This window comes from Agelaius phoeniceus, chromosome 3 (assembly GCF_051311805.1).
Source record: "Agelaius phoeniceus isolate bAgePho1 chromosome 3, bAgePho1.hap1, whole genome shotgun sequence".
Lineage (NCBI taxonomy): Eukaryota > Metazoa > Chordata > Aves > Passeriformes > Icteridae > Agelaius > Agelaius phoeniceus.
In genome coordinates, this window is record NC_135267.1 from 68,341,001 (window position 1) to 68,367,196 (window position 26,196).

At 39.7% G+C, this 26,196-nt stretch overlaps 1 protein-coding gene across 7 annotated transcripts in view; it reads left to right on the forward strand.

Moving 5' to 3' along the window:
* The window catches only part of LOC129118551 (SAM and SH3 domain-containing protein 1), a 535,571-nt gene extending 510,297 nt beyond the window's left edge, over positions 1-25,274 (forward strand). For 6 of the 7 annotated variants that reach the window (XM_077175534.1, XM_077175538.1, XM_077175535.1 and 3 more), the window contains exons 11-20: positions 2,295-2,366; positions 4,678-4,821; positions 6,858-6,993; positions 7,851-8,020; positions 9,120-9,329; positions 10,033-10,183; positions 12,699-12,812; positions 18,423-19,561; positions 20,097-20,228; positions 21,054-25,274. In XM_077175534.1, the coding sequence (XP_077031649.1) occupies positions 2,295-2,366; positions 4,678-4,821; positions 6,858-6,993; positions 7,851-8,020; positions 9,120-9,329; positions 10,033-10,183; positions 12,699-12,812; positions 18,423-19,561; positions 20,097-20,228; positions 21,054-21,314 (2,529 nt within the window). In that variant the 3' untranslated portion in view covers positions 21,315-25,274. The remainder of the gene's footprint in view (positions 1-2,294; positions 2,367-4,677; positions 4,822-6,857; positions 6,994-7,850; positions 8,021-9,119; positions 9,330-10,032; positions 10,184-12,698; positions 12,813-18,422; positions 19,562-20,096; positions 20,229-21,053) is intronic. The other variant, XM_077175539.1, reaches the window with a different exon arrangement.
* Positions 25,275-26,196: the final 922 nt, after the last annotated feature.

Sequence of the window (26,196 nt, forward strand, 5' to 3'; positions counted from 1 at the left end):
CATCCTTCTGTGGGTTGAATAATAAGGTTATCTTGAACCAAAAAGCATACTTGAGATGTTCTAGAGATGCCCCATAATGAAAAATACCCTCTAAAACTGTCCTGGTAAATATAGATGACAGAAACAACTCTTTGGTTCTTCTAATGAGTTAGTCTTGTCTTGCCATAATAATTTCATTATGAAATCTATCTGCACTGACTTTTGCTTAATCACAGAGATACAGTTAAAGAAATGGACAGTGCTTTGTTGTTGTTGAGGAACTTCTCAGTCAGCTGCTTCTCCAGCCTTGTGTGAATGGGATAAATGTTGGAGACCTGCTGCCCTTACTAACTTTTTCAGTGCACTTCCTGAAAACGCAAATAGCTGACAAGCTTCAACTAATGCTGCTCCTTCCTAGAAACGCTTAGTGTTTGTTTGCTGCAACCTCAGGGAAATTGCAATGCCTCTGTATTCAGTGGAATTGGTCACTCTGTCTTGCCTTGCCATTCATTTTTGTCATTTATATTTGTTTCAGTGGCCTGGACATGCATGAAATTTTCAAATGGCATCAGTTTTTCTTTTCTCCCAGAAGAATAATACCTTTGATTGCATGGCCATTCCATTGAATATCCCTCTCCTCATCCACAGACCTTTTGTTTGCTGCAGGATTGCCAGGGTCCCTACTGGAATCTGAAGATGGAAGTTAAATTTTAAATGTATGGGGAGGTCCATAGTGAAACAACAAGCATCCTTAATAAGGTGCATTTACTCAGAAGCTCTTAGCCAACAGTTGTCTTGCTCTCCAAGAAGACTTCTTTAGGAGGAGCTCTGGCTGGTTTGACAGACAAGTTGCTCAGAGCAGTTCCATATGTCCTCTCTTCATTGATGGGATTACCGTATGCTGTAAGATTAGTTATAATGGTTCTTCACAGAAGGACCAAATTACTCCTAGATAAACATGCTGTGCTTTAGAAACTGATCTTATTACTTGTGGTTGGTCTCTAATGTTTTCTAAAAACAATTTTTAAAACCCATGCCATAGTCACATTGCCTTCTGGAAAAAAAAAACTTAGAAAAATTCTACATCACAGCATTCTCCTTAATGTGTGTGGGGCCTAGACAAAGCTGGCTTGGAGTTCCACTAGAGTTGTAGTAGGTACAAAAACTGTCATCCAAGTTTGTTGGGTGTAGCAGCAAGAAGCTATAAATAAAACCTTTTAAAAGCTATTAAGACCTTTTAAAAGCTTCTAAGTGGTGAACAGGAAAAGTGTTTACTTTAAAAGAATGAATTCTTATAATTGTTTATTAACTGTCACAATTTATACAGCTTGGCTTCTTCCTAATAGATTAAGTGAGCTGGTAGTTCTGAGGTGGTGGGTTTTCACTGACTCAATCCTTTGTAGGTCTGAGCCAATGCTTAATCAATACCTAATTGATTCTTAAAGGGTCTTTGAAGTTACTCTCTTGGGTAGTTCAGACCCTAAGAACTTTTAGTTCACAAGCGTTGATTTTCTGCCTCCTGTTTATCTCAGCTCTGACTCTGAAAAGAATTCTTACAGCAGGCATCTGCCTGTCTTCAAAACCACACTCAGAGCTGAAGTTGTGCAAGTTAATTGTCATGGCTGTTCCTTCATTTCCCTGCATTGCCCCATGAGACTTCTGCCAAGGCCAGTTACTTGAGTACTGCGCAGCTGGTTGTTCATTGGTCAGGTTTTATTACCTCTTAAAAAAAAAGCTGGAAGTGACTAATCTGGAATCAGCTGAGTCTCTGGGGACACAATGCTTATGGATAGCTGAGCTGGGTTTTCCCTCCTCTTACCAAGGGCTTACCCCACTAGGCTTCCAGTGATTCCCTGTTTTTCAGTGGCAATGCAGCCTATGCTGCTATTCAGAAGGTAGGTTATTCAGTGCTTTGTAAGATTTAGAAGATTGATGGTTCTCTGTTTCAGTGTTGCTGTGGACTTACTTATGAAGGCAGATGGGAGTGAAGAGATGGAGTTGCCAGCACCTTGGAAAACTTGATGCATAAGATCAACAGTTTCCTCAGACCAAAAAGTCTTTTTTCTTTTTAGAAAGAGGAGTAGGCAGTAGATGACTCAACAGCAGCAGACCTTAGGCCAAGGAGTTGTCTCTGGAAAAGAGAGACTCATATTGCCTTGCAACAGATTTCCTGATTTATAATCTCTCATCCCTTTGTTTGTTTGTTTCTTTCCATTTTTGCAGACATTTGTATTACAATTGGTGTTCTCCAAACTGCAGATGTTCTAAGTGAGCTAATCATGGTGATAAAACTATCTATCCTTGGTTTCTTGCAGAGAACCTGTAGCTTTGGAGGCTTTGATTTGACAAATCGTTCCCTTCATATTGGAAATAGTTCTGACCAAATGGTGAGTTTGAGAAGGTGCAGGCTTGAAATAGCATAAAATGAAATGCAAAGTAGAGTTATAATAGACTGAAGTGTAATTTAGGCCTGTAATAATAGTTTGGGAATCCAAGAAAACAGAGCATCTTTGTTAACCTCAAACTTCCTTAGCTTTGAGAATAACATACCCACCCATATCCACGTGTGTATAAGTATTTATATACAGTATGTGCAAAGAGGTAGGAACAAGTGATCAAAGCACAGATCTGGGGGCACATCTGTGGCTATTCTTATATCTGACTTCCTCAGAGCATCACCCAAGGCAAAACATGTGCTTGCTATACTTCCTTGGTAAAAATATTTACTATTTGGAGTGGCTAACTTCACTGAAGATCTGCAAATTATTTGCATGGAAGTCATTATGTAAGAAGTTCATTATTAGTTTTCTCATTGTATCTCAGACCTCTGGAGTAGACCAGGATCCCATTGTGCTGGGTGCTGCGCAATTATCTCAGAGCATTTTTGTATTTAAAAAAAATAACACATCTCCCCTGAGAATTAATTCCATTTTATGTTAGTCATGTTGATCCCACTGTTACTGTTGGTTGGCCTGTGGCCAAAAATAACAGGACAGAAATGAGCCCGAACATTATATCAAATGAAATTGTGAACATATTTTTTCCTTTTGCCCATATATGCTTTTCTTTTATGTTTCAGAATTGGATTTGATAACCTTCCTGTCCACTTAAATCAAATCTAAATTTTCAACCATTTTGTATGCCAGCATTATATTATTTTTTATGTCAGCTGGGGTTTTTGGGCATGTTTTTTGTTGCCTTATTTTTTTTAACATCATAAATTACCCCTAAATTTGCTAAATCTGTGGGTGGTTATTTTAGTCATCAATTTTCAACTCAGCAAACAAATTAACTTCTGAACTTACAGTGTTTATCTTTAAACATAGATATTTGTTTTGATCAGATTGGTTTTAATATAATATAAGAAAGTGTGAAGTCTAGATGTTACATTTATCCCTGGAAGCATCAGTAGTGGGAGAGATGCAGTGTACTAGATCAATACATGCAGATCAAAGCAGGTTTTTTTTCTTGAAAACATATAAATCCATTAGGTAGAACTTTTTTTAAAAAAAATTAGGAAAAAGCTGTCCTTAATTTCTGGTAAAAGATGAAAATTACCAAGGAAGTTGTAATTATGAACAACTTTGAAGTTGAATTTCAGAGAAACTTCCTGTAAGAACATTGATGAAGTAGAAAACATGCATAAATGTAGAAAAAAGATAAATCTTTAATGTACAATATAGTACATTTATTTTAGGGTTTGCTAAACTCTTGTAGCGAAATTTAACTAGATCAGAGACCAAACTCAGTAGTCAATCTTTCTGGCCAGATGGATTTTGGTCCTTTTTTGTGCTGTGATTTTTGGTGTACCCTTGCCAATGGAGGGTGCTGGAGAACATCTAATAGAGCTGCATTGCTCAGTGGTTCTTGAAACAGAGTAGAACATGTTTAATGTCCTGGACAATCTGAATAAGGGCTGAATCATACAAGTTTAGTAAAATGTCAGCTGATCCATGTTAACTGTGTACTTGTGATAAAAGTAAGTGCTCAGTACCTTAAGCTGGTTTAGAAAAGGTTAAGTGAATTCAAAGCAGCTGGTCTTTGTCATCCACTATACAGGGACCAGCTAATTTAGTTTGTCAGTACCCTGTTGTGTGCCTTAAAAAAGCAGTGCAAGTTTAACCTACCATGGTTGATGAATTTAGTACATTTTTTTTTGTGGTGTTTGGTTTTTGTTGGGTTTTTTTTTAGGGTGAATAGTAAAACCACAGAGGTTAGCAGAATGCCTGTCTGAAAATAAAAAGTAAATTTAGGTAGCCAAATGTAGATATCCACATATATATATACACACAGAGATATATATTTGGCTATATCTCAGAGGTACCTTTATTCCTGTTAAACTCTTTGTAGTATTGAACAACATGAGCCACAACTACTGTTGTGTGTCCTGTTAGAAAGGCTTAGCCTGAAACGTAGGGTTTTCTATCAGATCAAATACTTACTGAAATTCCAAGGATAAAGGAATCCTAACAGTCCCCAGCACATCCACACACAATACTGTCACAAATCAGGCCTTAAGAGTAAGCAACAGTGGACTGCTACAGTGGTTTGTAGAAGGTCTCAGCAGTGAATTTGAAACAGGCAACAGGACAGTGTGCTGCTGTCCTGTGTCTGCCTGGATATCTCTGCAGTAACTGATGGCTGAGGGAGAAAATGGCTCTTCTATTTTAAAGGCTTAAGCCCTGTTTTATTTTGCAGGGCAAAGAAGGAGACTTTGTTTATAAAGAAGTGATCAAATCACCCTCTGCCTCCCGTATATCTCTGGGCAAAAAGGTGAAGTCTGTAAAAGAAACCATGAAGAAAAGGATGTCAAAAAAATACAGCAGCTCTTTGTCTGAGCAGGTATGTAAGGTCTGCAGTGGAATCCACTTAATAATGTGGAAGCGGTAATAAATATTGATTCCCACACATCAAGGCATCTCTGAAGAAATTTCTAACAAGATTATATGGTGTGACTTATTCCTATGTTCTTATAAAATCCCTCACTGTGAAATGGCTTCCTATAGATGCCAGTCCCATGGAAAATGCATTTTCAGATTTTCATTTAAGTAGCTCATCAGAAGTCTGTCATTGATGGCATTACACACCTCACTCTCTATTTCCATTTCTTTTCTAAAACAATTTATTAGGAAACCAGCCTGTGACACAGGGTCACAGTAATATATGTAATCTGCAATTTACACCCTAGTTTAAATTCCCATCATAACTTCACATATACACAGCTCTTCTCTGCTATTACAGGTCTCTTCTCCATCATACCTTGCCCTATGCAGCAGCCCATTAAAACAAAGGCCCAGTCTAGTCAGAAAGGGGCATCTGTCAGAAGGTTTTCCTATTATTCTTTCATTACAGATTTTTATAGTCTATTCTTAAAGGCAAACCTGTAGTACATTAGTTCTAAATTAGACTTTGAATTTCAGTGGCCTGGAAACAATTGCTGTCTTTTTTCCTTTTCCTTTAGTGGAGTGTCAAAAATCTTGGGCATTTGTTTAAAACCGGGCTCTCCACTTGGACTGTGTAAGGAATAGGTTGGAGAAGCAAAGCTCTTCCTGGTTAACACCGCCCCCCAGTGGGCTCGAACCGCTCGCGGGGGATGCTCGCAGTGGTGGGAAATCGGGAATGGAAGCTTTGCTCTTAATGCAAAGCCTTAGTGCCTGTAAAAGGAGCACTTCATAACATTCGTAGTAACAACCCCAAACTGAAGAATCCAGAGGCACCAAGAGAGGCAGAAATATGGCCAGTGCTTTGGCATGCTTTGTGACTACAGAATCCATTTCCTGCAGAACTGTTCATTAGCCATGCTTATTCATAGTTGGGGCAGTGCTACACTTATGGTTATTTAATTTAAACTTAAAATTAAAATATTTTAAGGTATAACATGATTTAATATTTATAAGAAGATGGTTTGGTGTCTGACTGGCTTTCCAGTGTGCCTCTGCAAAGTCTGCCAAGAAAAGGGATCCTTTGAGAAATTGCTTTACAGTGATTTAGCAATACTTCTGCTCTCTGTCACTCTAAGATTGACTTGACCTCTGAAGTCATAATGCTGGGATCAGATTTTCCTAATGATTCTGCACCATGCAAATAATAGTGGTAATCCAAAAGCTTTATGGCCATGCATCACCACAAAACGCTCTTGTATGCAAGCTACAGTTCTTTTGTTTTCAAACTTTATGGCACAGATGTTTTAGAATATTTATAACTTTCAGGCATCATGATTCAAAGTATGTTCCAGTATCTCTTTTTGCATGCATTAAACAAGCAAAAGTTATGCTGGCCACAAATATCTGCTGCTTTGCTTTAACTGTACTTCACAAAGGCTGACAGAATTTCAGTTTGGGAAAGACCCTTTTGATTTTCGGTACTGTTTGACTGTATGAAAAGAGAAATTGTCTCAACTATTGTACACTAAAGCAACCAGGATATACACGTAGCAAAATCTTTTTATTATGTTTATGAGTATTTGTACCATGCACAGGCTGCATTTTCTAGCTAATTCTTTTTTTGTTGTTCTTATAGATAAATGAGCAATGATATAAAAAAATAGCTGAAAAAAAACGCCAAAAACATTGCTTCATGTCTTACTTGCATTGTCTGATTTTTTTGGGTTAATCTTTGTACAAAATTCTGATTCAGAGACCTGAATTTGGCACTAGCTGTTTTGCAAGTACTGCTGTCCAAAATATAATGTGTCATGCAAACCCTTGAATTGAGAGTTTTGTGTAAGGGTTTTTTTTCTACTTACAATGCTAGACAGAAGTTTTCAGCCTGTCTGATAAAGAGCAGGGAAACAGAATCTTTTTCCTTGGAAGTGGACAAGCAGCTCCCCTCAGTGCCTGTGTTCATTTATCAAACTTTAATGGTCCAACCCCTTTCAGGAGTCCAGCCCTGGGATCATGCCGGGTTCCCCGCAGTCGCCACCACCAGACACTGACTCTCTGGACAAACCCAAGCTGAAAGCTGGTGGCTCAGTGGAGAGCCTGAGGAGTTCCTTAAGCGGTCAGAGCTCAATGAGTAAGTTCAGTTGTAATTGTGTTGCTCCACTTCTGTGGCTTCAGGGAGCAGAGATCTCCACTGTAAGCAGAATCAGAGAAGGTCAAAGCAGAAACAGTGGTTAAAACGTGGAAAGGCTGAAGGGTTAGTCATTAGGGGTTTGCAAAGAACTGTAAGCTCTTCGGTGCAAAGGCAGGGCTTCTTTGCTTTATGTTTATACAGAACCCTGAAAAAATGAAATCCTGCTTTCTACTAAATATTCTAATATTAAATTAATGTAATAATGAACCTGTTTACTACTAATCAAGTAGTAAACAGGCTTATCTTCCACTGGCTTTCTCCTGAGCACTCCAGAAGGGCCTTCCACACTCCCTTGAGAGAAACCTTGAGTTTCTCTCATTAACTGGTTAAAGGAAGGGTAGTATTTAAAACTTCTCTGGTTTAGACTGTCTCTACAGGAAACAGCCTAAATGGAACACACGTGATGTGAGCTTGCTACACTATTCACCAAATTTCTGGACTTGAGAGGGATTCTGGAACCCCCTTGCAGGCTTCAAAGCTGATTTTCCTCACAAACGTTTTGTGAGCAAAATTTCCCACAAATATGTCATCAATCTCTTGTGATGTGCTGTAGATGAGACACTTGTTGAACAGCTTCTCTGTTAAATATTGAGGGGGTGAATTTAGGAAAGCAGGAGTGCAGAGTAGATTTGCTAACTCTCCCATCCAATGTGTGTATAAGAAGCAGCAGCATTTAAGGGCTTTTAACTTTGATTACCATGCTTTGTGGAAAGAAGACCCATTTTCTGTCTCGTCTGTTTGTGAAGCTTCTTCACAAATAAACTTTTTTGTGAACTGATACAATGTCCCTCACACAGGTGGTCAGACAGTGAGTACAACAGATTCCTCAACCAGCAACAGGGAGAGTGTGAAATCAGAAGATGGTGACGATGAAGAGCCTCCTTACAGAGGACCTTTCTGTGGGAGAGCCAGGGTTCACACTGATTTTACTCCGAGTCCTTATGATACAGATTCTCTGAAGCTCAAGGTACCAGCTATATCTGTTTTTAAGGAATCAAACATTTATTTTGCTAAAATTCTAAATTAAGACCTTTTTACAAAAACTATAGAATTCTTAATCTTTTAATGAATTCGTATCTGTTTTTGAAGGCCTTTAACCTGTCTTCGACTTTTAAGATTTCCTTATATCGCAATTATAGAATTATAGCAAAGTGTTACAGACCATAAGTAACTACTAGTGTGTCTCTGCATCCATGGAAAGACACTTGTGTCTTTAGTTTCTGGAAAATTAAAGATGTGCCATGAACTCATTTCCGTTTTGCAAGGATTTTGCTTGAAAGATTGGAAAAGTACTTTGTCTGCCACAATGAAATAATCCTCAATGGAAAAATTTTCAGAACTCTTGGAAGAAATGTGCATGCACCTGCACACAGTGTCTCTTAAAGGCATTTCAGTTAATATAATTTGTTTAGAGTTAATATTGAAATGCTTTGCTAACTGAGTGGTCACCACCCTTTAATTTTTCTGGATATCAGCTCTGATTATTTTTAGTTATGCTGTAGTCAACTCAAACTATCTGGCTCCTTATATTCATTACTTAAAATTCCAAGGGCAGCTAATCCCTATTAAACCAAATGTATGTAAGGTAATCTCTTGAGACATGCAAAAGCAGTTGCATGTCCATTTCTTTGTTATGGTCAGGAGCACGTTAGGAAAAGCAACTTTATCAGTTCCCACTGCATTGGCTTCCTTTGCTCAGGAGATCTGATTTGAAATTCTGCTCATAGACCCTGTGTTCTTCTTTGCACAAATTTCAGGTAGTTGCAAGCATAGACTTTTGTACCAAACAGCACTGATGCTCTACAGAGATGTCAGCAGGTTTGTGAATCTGGACCGTTGGGGTCCGTTCCAGGATCTTTTGTTGACTTGCTCTGAGGCATATCACCTAATTCCTTTTTCTTCCATTTGTAAAACAAATTTAATCAGACATCTTTGCAATTGCTGTTATTAACCTTTTGAAAACTGAAGTGTGTTGTCCATCCCATGTACATAGAAATCCAAGTGGGTGCGTTTGCTGAAATACCTGTCAGAAAGCTAAATGGCTTTCTTGCTTCTTTGGTCTGCAGAAAGGTGACATCATTGATATAATCAGCAAACCCCCCATGGGCACTTGGATGGGTCTGTTGAACAACAAAGTTGGCACCTTCAAATTTATCTATGTGGATGTGCTTAATGAAGAGGAAGAGAAGCCGAAGCGGCCCACCAGGAGACGGCGAAAAAGCAGACCACCCCAGCCCAAATCAGTTGAGGATCTCTTGGATCGCATTAATTTGAAGGTCCAAATTCTCTCTGTCTCTGCTTACCCTTTCACTTTTTCTTGCAGGAAGGGGACCACACCTTTGAAGTTGTTAGTTCTGGAAGCTACACACCAGATTCATAATCCTAAGGATTGTCACACTGCTTAGCAGAATCGGGTCTTAGCTGCAGAGTGAAAATAGCTGAAGTGCAGAACTGCCTGTCAGGCATGATGAAGTGCTGCAGGCTGTGAGTCGTGTACACTCAGACACTGGAAATTGTTGCACAGTATGACCACAGGCTAGCACACTCCAGAGGCAAGCAAAAAGTGTAAAATAACAACAGTTATCCTGTCTTTAAAGACGACATTTTTTTCCATGTTTCTGTTCAGAAGTGCTTGGGATAAATTGGTGTGGCTGTCATTCCCCCTTCATACTTGTCCCCTCATACAGAGCCATACCACATTGTGCCTTCAGGTAGCATGGTACCCAGGCCATCTAATACACTGCATTCCAAACACAACAGTATGTGCAGCGTTCTAGTTCTGGCACAGCTACCTCCCTGAATTCAGAGCAGTGTTTATGCAAGCTACAATGCTATAATTTTGCTGTTGTGCATTGGTTTGCACTTACTTAACTTACTGCTTTTCTTGCTGGTTGCAAAAATCTCTTTTAGTATCTTTATTGACAAAATAAGTTGAATAAGTATGTTGTCTTACCACTCATTTTTTTTCCCTTTGTGCAGGAGCACATGCCCACTTTTCTGTTCAATGGTTATGAAGATCTGGATACCTTTAAGCTTTTAGAAGAAGAAGATTTGGATGAACTGAACATCCGAGATCCTGAGCACAGAGCTGTTCTCCTCACAGCAGTGGAACTTCTTCAGGAATATGATAGTATGTGGGATGTTTGAGGTTTTCTGTTTCACTAGAGCTCTGCCAAGAACCTTGTGAACCCCTTAAACCAGAAAACTTGTTCCAGGATTTTGATCTTTTTTTTCCTAATATAGTTATTTCCAGGGTAATCCTGTGTAACGTTAGATTTTTGAGAGGTGACGTAAGACTTCTTTTATTGTGCTGGAATTACTCTGTTTGTGTAAGCCTTACCACCCAACTTATTTAATTAATATCAAGTGTAAAACACATAACACTTTAGAATACTGATGCTCAAGGATAAATCATGAGATTACCTACTTAAAGTAGGAGGCTGAGACATAGAGAATAGGAAAGAAGAAATTTCCAGATTAGAGGGAAGAAATTAAGATTATCAAGAGTTAAAAAAGTGAAAGCCCAGAGGGCTGTGGAGAAAGTATAATGTGAATTAATTTCATCACATGCTTTTGGTTCTTGGACTGTTAACTGCAGGATTGTAAAGGTAGCTTCAGTTATGTATATGACAACACAATTTTCAAAGGGAGCAAATATATCAGTCAAGTGCAGAGTGAAAAACAGTGATCCACCTATCTATGTACAACACTGCGGTTTTGCTCACTGAACCACATGGTCTTGGGCAAGTGGTTGCAAAGACAAGGAAAAGTGGAATAAGCCATGGCAGTCAAATGCAAGGATGTTTTTGCTGCACAGGAGTAAGCAGAGCCTAGCTGCAGCAACCTAAGACAGTTCTGAATTTGCCCTTCATCCCCAAGCATCAGCAGAAGGTTGATATCCACCAAGCAGAGTCAGTGGAATGGATTCTGTGAGGGCATTCTCAGCTGCTTCTGTGCAAATTCCTATGTTTTAGCTTAAACTTCCATAGCAGCTATTTAAACAGCTGTTATTAAGTGGGAAATGCTTAATTCAATTACAGCAATATGTGTGGTGAATATCTTTAGACAGTGCTGTGTGGCCTGTGTAGTCTTGTTCATTTCCCAAAGAGGCATCCACTCTTTCCTTGCCCTCCTCTAGCTACTAATAAAGTTGCAGTTACAGAATTAGTTTCTTTTAACTTACATCAGAGTAGCTTTTTGTCACCTCAGATGAGCTTCTCTTCATTATTTGCAGACCTATTTAGAATGATAAACTTCCCTGAAGTAATAATTTTCTTCAGGACCTTGCAATTTTGGTTTGCAAACTTGAAGATTTGGTGGTCGGAAAGTGCAAATTCTAGCTCCAAGTCAGGATGATGAGGAGAAAGAGAAATGGAGACCAGACAGATGGAATCTGGGAGGGGCAACAGCACATAGTCCTACCCCATAATTACCTGTCATGTGCTGAGAGTAGGAATTGGAATAACCATTTCTGACATTTCATTGCAGAGGGAATGAAATTACCACAGCATAAACTGTGTTCTTGTATCATGATACTGGTTTTCTATATCTTCAGCTCCAGATTTAGCTTCTTTATGAAATATGATTCCTGACAAAAATTCTGGGTAAATTCCTGGAATCCAGTGTATGCAAGCTGGATAGACCACACTTGAGTGTTGGCTTTTTACATAGACCAAGGAAGGAAGGAATTGGTACCATAAGTCTCCTTCATGTCCCTTCCTCCTTACTTAGGGGACAGTATCTAATGTGCCAGACTCAGTCCCAATCCTTCTTCCAGGTCTTCTGGAAGATAGTTCAGAGTTAGGATTTTTATTTTTTTTTCACTTGACTTGATTCTTTTCAGCTCTTATGTTCTGCTTTATTTGTTGGAGGATTTTTTTAAGTCTTAGAAAGAACTTTGACACAAGCATTTTAAATAAATTTCCGTGGTGGTAAGTTGCAGAACTTGGCCCCAAGGCAGCTGAGGAACACAGGAATTCCATTCTGCTTTCATTGTGTACCATGCTGCTCCTTCACACTCTTGCTGAGGCTGTTGTTGATAATTTACCAAACTGGATGAATGTTTCCAACATTTGTGGTGGCTTTTCCTAATGCTCACTCTTTTCTGATAGAAATAATACAATAGGAAAGATCATAGAATTCTTTAGGTTGGTAAAGACCTTTAGATACACCAAGTCAAATCGAGTCCACCACTAAACCTGTCCCTAATGGCCACATCTACATGTCTTTGAAATACCTCCAGAGATGGTGACTGAATCACTGCCCTGGGCAACCTGTTCCAGTACCTGACCACCTTTTCAGTGAAGAAATTTTTCTTAATTCACAAACTAAGCGTCCCCTGGCACAACTTGAGGCCGTTTCCTTTAGTTCCATTGTTTGTTGCTTGGCAGAAGAGGCTGACCCCCACCTGGCTACAACAGTGCAATTCTAGAGGACATTTACGTCTCCCCTGAGCCTCCTCTTCTCCAGGCTCAACACCCCCAGCTCCCTCAACCACTCCTCATAAGGCTTGTGCTGCAGACCCTTCACCAGCTGTGTTGCCCTTCTCTGAACACACAAGATAATGGGGTTTGAAATGGAAGGTTGAGAAGTTCAGCTGCATTTTCTGTTTGCCTGTTTTTTTACTGTATTCTCACATCCTCTAGGTAACAGCGACCAGTCAGGATCTCAGGAGAAACTTCTCATTGAAGGCCAAGGCCTAAGCGGATGCTCTCCTCGGGATTCTGGCTGCTATGAAAGCAGTGAAAACCTGGAGAATGGTAATGGTGACAGCAATGAGCCTTACAGTTCCTGCAGTCTTTTCTTTTTAGAAGTTATCTTCATATACTTTTGCTCCTGTCCCTAGCTAATACCAGCTACTTCCTACTTTACTTTGTCCTTTGCTCTGACTACCTCTTTCCCTCTTGGCTTGAGACATTGGTTTTCACTGCTACTGTTGCTAATTTATTTATTTATTTGCATTAGTGGGAGACAAATCCCTTTCACAAAGAGTCTTTTTTTCATGTCCCTAAAGCAACAGTCTTTCTCACTGCCATTCCCCTGCCTTCTCCACTCCCAATCATATTCTCATGCCACCATGCCTCATGAGGCTTGCACTGGTCACACACCGATGGCCCAAGTCTAAGAGACCACCAATGGAGAAGTCTCTGAGCTTTACTGAGATTAGGAGGATTTCTTTTGAACCCATACAAAATCTCCTAAGAAAAAATGTTCTTTATTTTAGGCCATATTTTTCTGTTTGCTTTGAGTTGCATGTTGCATTTTCCTCTGATCAGAAGCCAGCTGCAGAGATTTAGGACTTTTTAGTGTATGAACACTAGAAAGTTAAATTATTGACAAGTTGGCAAGGAAATAAACTATGAAAAAAATGCTAATGATAGCATTGCATTCTCATTGCCTTATCCTGCATCAGTGAAAGGTAATGCACTGAAAAATTACCAAGACAGATGATGTTAATAGAGATTGCTGTCTTTGATCTCAAGAAACAGGGTATTGTGCTGATTGAGCATGTTTTACTTCAGGGATGGTCTAAACTTGTCATTAGGGATGAAATGTTAAAAGAGCTGAAAAGGGTTTGAGTTGGGCATTTTCACTCCAAGCATTTGAGCCACTACTTGGCCTCAGACTGCCTGGATTCATTGCTAAGATTCACCATAAACAGGACACCAAGAACAGTATAAACAGATTCTGTATACCCCTTATAGTGGCCATTTTTCCAGTTTAAAATAAGAGCTAAGAATCCTACTCTTAGCATGAGCATTTTCTGTTAGTCTGCCCCTAAAAAATAACCATTCATTGAAGAAAACTGCAATTTGCTTTGAAGCTGAATGCCTGAAATTGACAGTATACTAAATTCCTGAAAGTGGGGAGGCTTTTTTTGTTGAATAGGAATCCACATCCACTAGGCATGCTGGAATAGAATCATAGCTAAATATATGGTATATGTGACAATTTTCTTTTCTTTTTATCTCTAAGCACAATCATAATGACAGCTGTAACACTGAAGTTAAAGTGCTGCCTGTACATTTTCCTTATTTTAACAATATAATAAAATCTTTAGAAAGCAATTGGCATTGCCTGTCTGGTTGGATACTTATGTTTAAAGTAATATTTCTGTCTGAGTTTTTCAGAATGTGAAATGCTGATGATTTTTATATTGTTTTTTATGTATGACTTGCTGCATTTCTTCATAATTTTTGCTCACAAATGCATTTACTGCTTCTTTTGAAAACCACTATGAAAAGAACCTTTGATTCATTCCGAGATTTTGTCAAGGCTATTTAATCTGAAAAGTACTCCACCTTCTTTGCAAAGTTCATGGTCCATAGTTGTTTATATGCATATTTTTTTCAAAGTACAGTATGTTCTCATTTAGGATAGTCATTTGTCTGGTATAAATATAACATGCAGATCTGCACTTTATAAAGGGCAAGTGCACTCTGAGAAGAAACCTGTCTTCAGATTTTCTGGGGAATGGTTATACATAATGCTTTTATGACTAGTTCAGTGTCCAGTTTGGGGCTGATACTGGATCCTTTGTCATCAGTTCAAGATTTCAGAGCTGCTCTTACATTTTGGCTAGAAAATGGTTTGCTATGCACTGTAGCAGAGTATCTTTTGTAAGTACTTTTCTGGGTCCCACTGCAGTAATACTTAGATATTCTCTTAGGTATCTTACAGCAGCATTGTTGTTTTATTTCAATTCACAGAGAGCAAGGAGCATGTAGTCTGTGACCTATCCAGTGTTAGACAGAATAAACCTCAGAGCAGGAAGTAACCATCCATGATTAGGCAATTAGTCCATATAGAAACAGCCAAAGAGAGCAAGCTGTCCCTTAGACTTGTGACAGTGGTGCAGTTATTGGGCTTGTTTTGCATGTAGGTGTTGACAGACTGAGGTGCATTTGGAAACTATCAGAAATCTGGTTCTCACAGGACTGGGCAAAAGCAGATAGCTACAGAATGGTATAAGAACAGAGCATGCATATCTGATGCTTCCTAGGACAGTCTTGGGGAATGACTCATTTAAGGACTTCAGAATTTGGGGGCTGTTTCCTTGCATTCATTGATTTTCTTGAAACTTTTTATGGATGTCCCTGGTCTTCCAGGGACATAGAACCTCCATACCTAACAGTATCTGCATATAGACCTCTGTCATACTCCCTCCCAAGTCATCTCTTTACTAGTCTGAGAAGGCCTATTAATTATTCCCTATAGGTCATTCCCATCCCTGTTCATGCCTGGCTTCTTTGAACCTTTACTTGTTACATTGTGTAGCTTTTTCAAGGGGATGTGAAGCGACAGGAAGTGCACGTGCAATGTGCAGTCTTGAATGAGCAGACAAACCACGCTGTTACCAGGCTGAGATAAGGGTGTTCTCTGATTTGTTCAGAAACTGATGCCCAGATTCCCTTAGCACCAGGCAGGCAACCTAAGCAGTTCAGCATTCAGTCCTGATTAGTCAGAAAAGGAAGCAAAAGAACAGGTGGCCACATTGTCTAATGTAAGGTGCATTTCTACTAGTTTGTAATCAATAGAAAATGCAATGAGGCCAGTATTGTGCCATCATCTTTGTTGTGTCAACAGTAGTTTGAAATGCACCCAAAATACAGCCACAGAAAGCAATACCAAAATGACATTAATTAAATCTGGGATTTGGACACTGCATTCTGCGTCTGGTTTTGCATACTTAAATTTCTGAGGACCGTCTTCCATAAGGAAAAAAATACTATGAGAAAGGCTGAAAATTTTTTGCTGTAGCTATGGTACTTCGAGAAAGATTCCCAAAGGTAGTCCCCTCTCTTCTGAGGCAGGTGATGGCAAGGAAAGGAAAAGTTCCTTCCCTGTATGGTAATAGCAGGAAGTATCATAAGAGATGGACAGTGCTTTGTTTAGCAAGAACTGCACCATAACATCCAACAGGAGAGTTGAAGTATTGCCTGTAGCTTGAACTGAACCTGGAAATAATATAAACTTTGCATTCCTTTTGTGCAAGGATCAACTTTGTAGTCTTATTTTATATCCACACATCTGTGTCATTCTGCACCACATTTGAATCAGAGATACCTCTATTGTTTAGAGCCCTATGAAAGGCATTAATCTGCATAATTATACCAGCGGCTCAAAAGACTTATTACCAAAATACCAAATTATCAAAAATCACTAGAGTTATTATCAAAAATCCTAACATCAAAAATGTGATTTAAACTTTAGTAGCTATACACTTTAACTCATTCAGGTTGTTTCCCTTTTTTTTTCTTAAGGTAGGCAATGTTGCATTTGTGGGCATTATTTCTATGACTCTTCACTTTGTGAAAACAACTTTAAAATATATTTAAAAATCTGTGTTTAGAAAATATTACCTTCCTGTTTTAGTGTCTCAGAAGCATAATGAAATTATACCTGACAGGAGGAGAGAAGGAATAGATGAAAAAAGAGAAATAAATCATAGCTCCTTTCCTGATACTGCTCTTAACTTAAATCACATTAAAAGAAATTACATTTTCAGCTACTGTCCTTTGTAAAAAGAAATAGCATTGAGCCCAGCACTATTTTTTAAACCATTTTGCAGCTGAGAGCTTAAAGATTGCATGTTTGGTTATATATGTTATAGACAAAATATTTTAAATTTCCTTCCATCCTCACCTCATTTGTGTATGTATGCCTAACAGGTTTGGAATGAACTAAAGATTTGATTTTAATTCCACAAAATTTCTCTTTCCTTTTTTTCTTAATTTTCTATTTCCCATTTCTTCTTTTTTATTCTATTCCCAGGCTACTGGCTGTACACAGACCTACCCCATTTCCAAAGAAATTAAATGCTGCTTACTAGATACCCTTATGGTTTCAGTAAGAGCTTAAATTGCAGAGCAGTAGGGTTTTTCACAACTTTTCTTCTAGTGCTGAGGTTCCTGAGTGGGCTTTCCTAAAATCAGTGGAACCACTTATCAAAGAATGCACATGGATTTTGTAGCATGAGCTGTGACAGCAAGTCCCAGACAATACAGTGAATTACTGCCCAAGTCAGGCATGTGCTAGCAAATATGAATAATGGAAAGAGAACACTCCTTTCCATGCTCATTAAATATTGCCGTTAGCGCCTGGAAGCACTAAAAAATGAATGTAACATTTCTTACACATCTTTCTAATGTGATTCCAAGTTATTTTCAGAAGGCGATTGCCTAGCTCCAGGAAGGGTGCAGACAGAGAGGTTCTTTCTGCTACTTTTCTGAGTTACCTGAACTCAAGGTAGCACCAACAGAGACAACTTCAGTGTGGGATGTGTCACTGTTAACATTTTGGGGAAATTGTGATATTTAGCTTCAGCTGAAGTGTGAGCAGTACAGCTTTTGAGAAAGGAGTTGCTGTGTGCTCGCATTCGTCCTTATGGGCTCACCTTGATTTTAACTTTTTTTGATGGGACTGTTTTCCTTATATCTTCTTGCATGTAACCTCCATTTTCTTTGCTAGTTTTCTGGGTACGTTGGTTTTTAAACTCATTGAGCAGAGTAAGAGGCAAGAGAAAGCAAGGTATTTATTGTTTTAGGTTAAACAGGTTCTTTCAAATGCAAGGTGAACAGTGTATATTATTCAGAAGCCAAGCCCTGAACTTCTAGCAGGATAAAACTCTGAAGGCAAACAGTACAAGAAAGCATCTATTACTTAATATGCACTATGACTTGAGACTAACACTAACATTGGTCACACTTGAAACTCCTTTAGGAAACACTTCTCCATCTCATAAGAACTTTTTCTGTAAAACTCTGCCTTCACTGCAAGTAGCCTTCCAAAGGGGCTGATGCAAAACCAGTCTTCATGCACTTTCTTGCTCTCTGTTTTGCCATTGCGAATAGTTTGCTGCTCATTTAAAAGAAGAAATAACTATATTAGCATATAATTTAAAAATTCATAAACAGGGTGTTTTTAAAAAATCCTATGCAAACTAGTAAACTTTATTAAAAGATGAACATCATATACTAAGATTAGAGACAAAGAAAAAATGTACATCTTTTGAGGTGTTTCGGGGGGGCCTGTCAAACCACTTCAGACAATGAGCATAGGGTATCAGTTCTAACTGTAGGGTACAGTACTTCTACACTGAACAAGGTTTATGTGAGCTAAACCTCAAATCTCTGCCAACTGGAGAGTAGGAAGGATATTACATATTTTGGATGTATTTTACTTAACAGATAACAGTTGCTAATAAAGCTGAAGGTCAAATCAAATCTTTGTGCTTGAAATGGCATTGAATTCTTCTACACTTAGAATTTAAAAAAAGAGAATAAATAATTTTGTGTCAGAAGCATTTGACAGGGATCTCTTATTATGCTTGAGATTTTTTTTTTAATGGTGGATTTATTTGTTCCTAGGTAAAACTCGAAGGACCTGTCTTCCGCCCTCTAAATCAGCAATTGAGCATAGCTTTAGGGACTTCAGCAGAAACCAGCTATCAAATTATCCCACTCTTCCACTGAGCAAGTCAATAGAAACTCTGCAGCCAGGGGAAAAAGAAAGCCGGCTGGGTTGTACACATCGTGCTCTGAAGAGCTCTGTCAAGCCTCCAGCCATCGTGGCTCTGAAGAAGAACCGCAGAAGTTTACCAGTAGCTGTGTGTCGAAGCTATGAAACTCTGGATGGCCCCCAGGGTGTAGATCCATGGCCAAGATCCCACTCACTGGATGATCTCCAGGGAGAACCCAATACCAACTTACAGGATGCTAACAAGAAAGTAGGTTCTTTTCCTCAGGATTCACTGGATACAGCTAAAAAGGCAATTGGCTCTGCCTTGCCGCCTCAGTCTCACGGAGGCAGCTGTAAGGTAGATGATGTCATGGCTAAGCAAGGCAAAGGGGCTGCTAATTCTCAGAAGGGAAGAGCTAAGGAATTGAACTGCTCTGTAATGGAGACTGCAGGTGGAAAGCCTGCTCCATTCCCCCTGAAAAACTGTGAAGCTCAGCCTGCCTTAGTGATGCATCATGCAACAAGGACACCTCTGGAAATACAGAGTAAAGGTTATCATGACCTTGCACGGGCTGATTATGCTCCAGTCCTTAAGGGAGGTCTAGAAGCTGAGCAAAAAAGCACAAATGAAGCAAGAATGCAACCAAAAAATCCCTCTCAGCCACCACCTGTCCCTGCCAAAAAATGCCGAGAACGCCTTTCTAATGGATTATATCATCCTCCCACGACCACAAGTGGAAACCACTCAAGTTTAGAAGCACCATGTTTGCCAGTAAAAAAGACCAGCTCATCCACTCCCATTGATTGTCATGGAGTACCTGTCCACAGGACATCTTCTGAACAGGAGCCCAGTAGCCCTCCTAGCCCGCTGCCACCCTGGCTGTCGGAGCTCCCAGAGACTGCTAGTGTTCAGCAGCATGTGGTAAAGCTTGGTCCTGCATCAGCAAGGAAAGTGTCTTGCAGCAGAGGAATGGATCTGGAAATGGTGATAGAAAACAAGCTGCAGTCTGAAGACATTGATCTTACCGAAGAACCATACTCAGACAAGGTAAGTGGTAATCACTGCAGTGGTTTTATTCCGCTAGCATTCCAAGGGATAGTCTGTCATTCATTGTATCTGTCATTTTTTGTGGGTAACTGGCCAAGATAAACCAACAATCATTGGGACATTAGACATTCTACAGCTCTTGTTTGTCTTTGCTATCAGACTTTATGACTAAAGTAGTCCTTGTGTTGTAGGGGACTCAGAAATCATCTTTTCAGTCCACTGGTGCCTTGGTGGCACTGGACATGTGAATGGTCTTTCTCTGCTAATGTGGGGGAATAGAGCTGAAAAAGGAAGTAATGATTAGGTTTTATGTTTCCAAGAAACTCTGAATTGATAGCATCAATTAGTACATCTTCTTGTAGTGGGGGGAAGGAAGGAATCTTTTAGGGATTGCTTTTTTAGTTTTCCTGGAACCTTGAGGAAAGCTCCTTCTTGCTCCCATCCTGCACTTCTCTTTCTGTTGCATTGGTTGGTCTGTATAGCTACACTTTTTTAATCTGTCCTCTCTCCTTTGTGTCTGGCTGGGAACATTCAGCATGGTCGCTGTGGCATTCCTGAGGCTTTGGTACAGAGGTACTCTGAAGACTTAGAGCAGCCTGAAAAGGATGTGGCTACAAACATGGACCAAATCCGGGTAAAGCAGCTGAGGAAGCAGCATCGCATGGCAGTGAGTATTTCCATAAAGCAGATTTTCTCCTTTCTGAGCAGACTGTTAAAAGGATTGGTTGGTAGTAAAGGGAGATACTTGAGAAATCCTGGTACAGAAGTACTCGTTATGTTCATCCAGCAGGTACAAGATAGGTAGAAGTACTGCAGGGGCAGGAGGTACCTCCCCCAGTCCCAAAGGAGGACAGTCAGTAGTTGAAAGGAAAGTGGATAACCTTCTTTTGACCAAATAATGATCTTGAAAGTCTAAGCAGACTGCAAGCAGTGGTAACAGAGACTTGCTCACTAAGGATGGCATGTATTGAATGCTTCTGTATTAAAATTTGAAAGGTTCTACACTCCTTTTTCATTTTTTAAACTATACTAGTGTCCACTTCTCCTTAGCAAAAGCAGAAGGGAGAAACCATCAAAAACTTAATGGCTTCTTCTGAGAGAACCTCAGACAGAGGTCTGTCTGAGGAGGTAATAGGCAAAATTGGTATTCTCTTGCCTTACTGAGAAATTAAATGGATCACTTGAAAAGTCTTATTACTGGGTATTCTTTACTGATCTCAGACTGATTCAGAATGGCACATGAAAGTCAGCCAAACAGCCGAATACTGCCCACTGTGTCTATATTGCCAAAATTGTTGTCAGTGCTTCTGGCCGAGGGATCTGAGCCTTTCAGCCCACACCACTCTCATATTGACAAATGTGACATGAGAGAAGTTACATCTGCTATGAAATCCTACCAGTTTAGAAGAGAAAACAAAAAAAAGACTTGTTGTAAAACAAGCAGATGTGTTTAACATTAAGGGTTCTCTGTTCTTTTTTTTTCACTCCCCAGATTCCAAGTGGAGGACTCACAGAAATTTGCCGCAAACCTGTATCCCCAGGACTCATCACCTCTGTGTCTGACTGGCTGATTTCCATTGGTCTGCCTATGTATTCCAGCCTGCTCACAGAAGCGGGATTCAACACACTGAGCAAAGTGCCTTCTCTGTCACAAACTTGCCTTCAAAAAGCTGGCATCACAGAGGAAAGGCACATAAGCAAGCTCCTGGCAGCAGCAAGACTCTTCAAACCTCTTGATCCAGAGGCAATTTAACATGCTCCATAGTGTGACATTGCCTGGTCGAGAATCCACTGCTTCTTCCTGCACCAGTACCACTCTAATCACTTCACATAGCTAACGGGATCAAGGAAGTGGCTCCCCAGGACAGGCAGGTATCTTCTTCAAAAGATATGAAAGTATTTGGCCACTGAAGGAGAAGAGAGGCAACCACCAGGTAACATAGATGTGGTACTTCCCTCCCCCCTCACTCCCATCTAAAGTATTCCTATTTCATAAACTGCACAGGGTTGGCCTGAGAATCAGAAAGCTTCACAGAATTAAGGGACCCTTGCACATTTTCCTCAAGTTTGTGATAGTGATATTAGTAACAGGTCTTTTGTACATCTGGGTTCCAGGTACCTGAAATCAGTTCTAAAGACCAGGTACAAATCAAGGTGCAAATTCCAGTAGAAGCTGTTTGGCAAATGTCTTTTGTTTATTACAGCAGTCTAAAGCTAAACACAAAACCCTCCCCAGTCATCTTTGCTGTTGCTTGGTGTAGGTCCCAGTTGCTACGAAGTCTTTAGCTAGGCGAAAGTTGATGGACTGAAATTAGTTTTCAGTGTGGTCCATCTCTGTCACTTCAATGCAACTAACCCATGGAGAGTCAGAAAGCTTCTTTTTATTTGTACAGAGCTGAGGTCATTTTTATAACTGCTTTCTAGCAATCAGCTTTTTATTTGCCTTAAAATAAGCTTTTAAGCAGTTACCTAGTGTTCACTTTACTTGTTTTCACATTTCCCAAGCCTTGTTTCAACCTGTCACACATAAGTTGCATTTAGGGTGATTTCCAGCTGAAGTAGCTTCTATAAAATGCCTCATCATAACATCTCCTGTGTTGTAGAGGTGCTTTTACAAATGCAGGGATATGCTAGGTTTCGGTTGTCAGGTTAACTCCTTGTTCACTACAGTTTGCATTTACTGTTGTTACTAAACTGTTCCAAGATATACTGCCTTGTATATATGTAACTGCTTTTTATTTTAATCATATTCTGTGTACTGTGTTATATTGTCAATCATAATGCTGCAGCTTTGACTTGGTATCCTGACCATATTGATTCCAAACAGTGGGTTTCTGCAAATGAAAATTCACATGCATTGAAAAAGCAAATTGTGTCCCACAGAAATCATTAGACCAGTAATTCCATGGCATGGACAAGAAAATTTACAGATAGTCTTATGAATAACACTGTGATTTTTAGAACACACCACTGTGTTACTATTACCTCTCACTGGAAAAGAGCATTGTTCTGACAAATGTGATGAACCATTTTTCATGATGCAGTGATATTTTTCTGCCTAGCTCCATGTGAAACGTTCCAGTCGCATATGTGACTAATGATAGATTTTATTTTTCTATATTGGGTACATGTTTTATATACCAAATACAAATTATCATGAATAGCACATAACCACCTTTTTCTTTGGGGTCTAAATGTGGTATGTCCTTCAGCTTCTGCTAGTGCAGATACTCTGTGGAAGACAGAGCATGCTCAGTCTGGCAGGTAAAGGGAGATAGACTAGAAACCTGGGCACAGGCCAGGATGTGTGGCTGTTTCCAGTGTCAGTTCTGACATCAATTTACTGTATAAAACCAGACAAGGCACTTCACTGTTTGGTGCCCCAATTATCCCAGTCTCATACTGAGCTAATGACTTCTGATAAAATGCTGTCAGATTGATGAATGAAAGATTGTGGTTACTCCATGATTCCTTACTTGTCTGTCCCTTTCACAGTTCATGTTTTAAGTGGATGAATATGCATTTTACTACAGATGATAACTAATTTGCCTTCTGGTAGAATTGACAGCTGTTAGGTTTACTTCCCACATTTTGTATTTCACCAGTGTCTACTGCACACCATCATATGAAGGCACCTAAGTCACTGATGCAACTTGAAATTGTTCTCAAGCAAAACTCTTCAATATTCTCCTTGGTGCCTGATAAGCAGCATGTTCTGATATGACAGAATCAGGAGAGATAGAGCAGACACGTTTTGTACAGCTGGTAAAAATCTGTGCAGACTTGCCCTGAGCCCTGTGTGCAGTTTTGGGCACCAGAATATAAAAATTACATTAAGCTATTGGAGAGCATCCAAAGGAGGGCCACAAGGATGGTGAGGGGTCTGGAGGGGAAGCTCTGTGAGGAGCAGCTGAGTCTGTTCAGCCTGGAGGAAACTGAGGGGAGACCTCATTGCACATCCTCATGAGAGGAAGCAGAGGGGCAGGTACTGATCTCTTCACTCTGGTGACCAAGAGAACAGCCTGAAGTTGTGTCAGGGGAGGTTTAGGTTGGGTATCAGGAGAAGGTTCTTCATCCAGAGGATGGTTGGGCACTGGAACAGGCTCCCCAGGAAAGTGGTCACTGCTCCAAGCCTGAGTTCAAAAGATGTTTGGACAATGCTCTCAGGTACATGGTGTGACTCTTGGGGATGGTGCTGTGCAGGACCAGGAGTTGGACTTGATGCATCCTCTTTTGTAGCTCAGTATATTCTATGATTCTAAAAAATAAAAAAAAAAAAATTTTAAAAACTCAAGTGTTTTTTTAATAATTATTATTTTTCTCTTGTTCCTCTCTGAGGCTTACATGGTGACTATCAGTAGGCCAGAGATGGAAAGAGTATTGAGACTTCCTGGGATTGCTAGTAGGGACCAGAACAGAGTAGAAGTACGTGGACAGCAGTTATATTACAGTGAGGGAAAAGTCCAAGCTGACTATAGCAATAAAAAAGGAAACAAATTTCCTTGTGTTGCAGGGAAGACAAGTCATAGAATAAAGCTCTTCCATATTAATCACTTCCCCCTCTCTTAATAACAGAAGGAGAATTATGGGAATAAGCTGAACCTGTTTGCCAAACTCTCTTTGTAAATCCATTTTTTTTAAATGATTATGTGACCCAGGGAAACCAAATCACACCCATCAGGACTGGAGTGAGCAGTTTGAAATTTATGAGTTTTAATATTTGTTTTGTTTTCTTTTATAGACTGTGCTTTGTAGTCTTACTTGAATTACTATTTTAGTTTATATTCTAATCAAAAAAAGCCTTAAGCTTCTCAGCGTTTGAGCTTCCCTGCTGTGGTTTCAGTGACCTGTGGCATTCCCCAAGCAGCTGAGGTGGTGCATTACGAGAGCCATAACCTCTTGCATCCTCTTGCAACCTTCAGTGCTCTAAGCAAAAGTTCACTCATTAACTCTTGGAAAGCACAGAAGAAACCTGATACTGGAATCTTGCTCTGCTCAGGCTCACCATGTTAAGTATCTATCCATTATATCTTAGTAACTCAAACAGCTATTTAACAATAGAAGCAGCAAGCCCAAAATATTACCAAATGCCATCATAATCATATGCTTTGATCAATAACCTGCTGTTGCTACCGAGGTAGCAATTCCCTGTGCTCTTCTATGAGCCTGGCTGTGGATGCAGACTGGGAGCACGATCAAAAGCATTAAACATGGCATTATTCAGACAGGCCATCATGTCTAAGAGCAGCAATAGTGGTCGATTCACCAAGTCACAGCTGTGCAGTTGTACTGTATTATTTTTAGAATAAATAATACTTTCAGTCCAAGATACTTTTAGCATTAATTGACACCCTTTGGGGAATCAAAACTGTCAAGCAAGTTATGTAACAACTAACAAAGTTGCACTTTCTGTATATGAAATCAATATTTAAATAACTTATTTTTCTCCATTTGCTGTTCTTAAATGATGTAAGTAGCTGTAATATACCAGTACTCAATATGTCCTGCAGTTTGCTTCAACCCAAGAAAGCTGTGTATTGTAAAGAAAAAAAAAACAAAAACAAAATATGAATGTGTAAAGATTATTGTGCTGTTTCATTTAGCAAAAAAAATGGTTGACAAAAGGGTTTTCCTGTGTATCAAAACTTGTCTATAATTATATGTCATACTGTTCATAGATAAAAAGTAAATAAATTTCCATGGTCTCTCTCTATTTTTTTTTGGTTTTTTGTTTGTTTGTTTGTTTTTTGTTGTTGTTTTTAATTTTGCTAACAGATCCTTATTTAAGTGCTTACGTAGTGATGTATTATTTTGCTTATTTCTTTGGCCCTCACCCTGTCGCTCACCTCTCCTTGTAAGCACTCTCAACACATCTACAGCAGGAGGAAAAGGTTTAAAAAATTTTTAAATATTAAAAGCCCAGGTAATTCAGGACTAGAAGCAGCTGTTAAATTATATGATGTGAATCAGCACAGTCCAAACTTCGTCTATTATATCCTGTGAATGTCCAGCTGCTGGGCTCAGTGAGATATGTGTGAGAGGCCTCCCAGGTCTCCCTTTGAGAGCCTCACCACTTTGCAGTGGAATAGTTAATAATTGGTGAACCCAGAGGAAGGGCCCATGAGTACAATGCTGTGGAGTTGTAGTTACAGCTCTTGCCTGCAACAAGGGATTTCAAACCTGGTTTGCAAATGCAGCTCTGCTTTGTTTGGCTGGTGAGGTGCTGGAACTCCCCTGAGCAGCCAGGAATGTCTCCAGTCTGGAATACGATTCCAGTGTCCAGGGTTTGGGGCAGAGGAGCCTTGGGACATGACTCTTGGCATTTCCTTCCAGCCCACTTGAGTAATTTCTTGCTGACTATTTTGCATTTGTTGGTCTGGTTAAATTTGCTGTGTAATTAATGGGTATGCTTAGCTGCCTAACAGCGTGCGGCCAGCAACTCATGGCAACGGCTTGAAGTTAATCCTTTGTGGATTTAGCCCCAAGGAACGAGGGGAGCTGTGTCTGCACGAGTTGTCGTTAACCGGAAGCTGAACTCAGGAAACGACACAAAGCGGAAAACTAAAGAATCTTTTGGGCTGGATCCAGACAGCTGAATCCTCGTCCCCTCCAGGCAGCGCTCCCCGCGGAGCTGC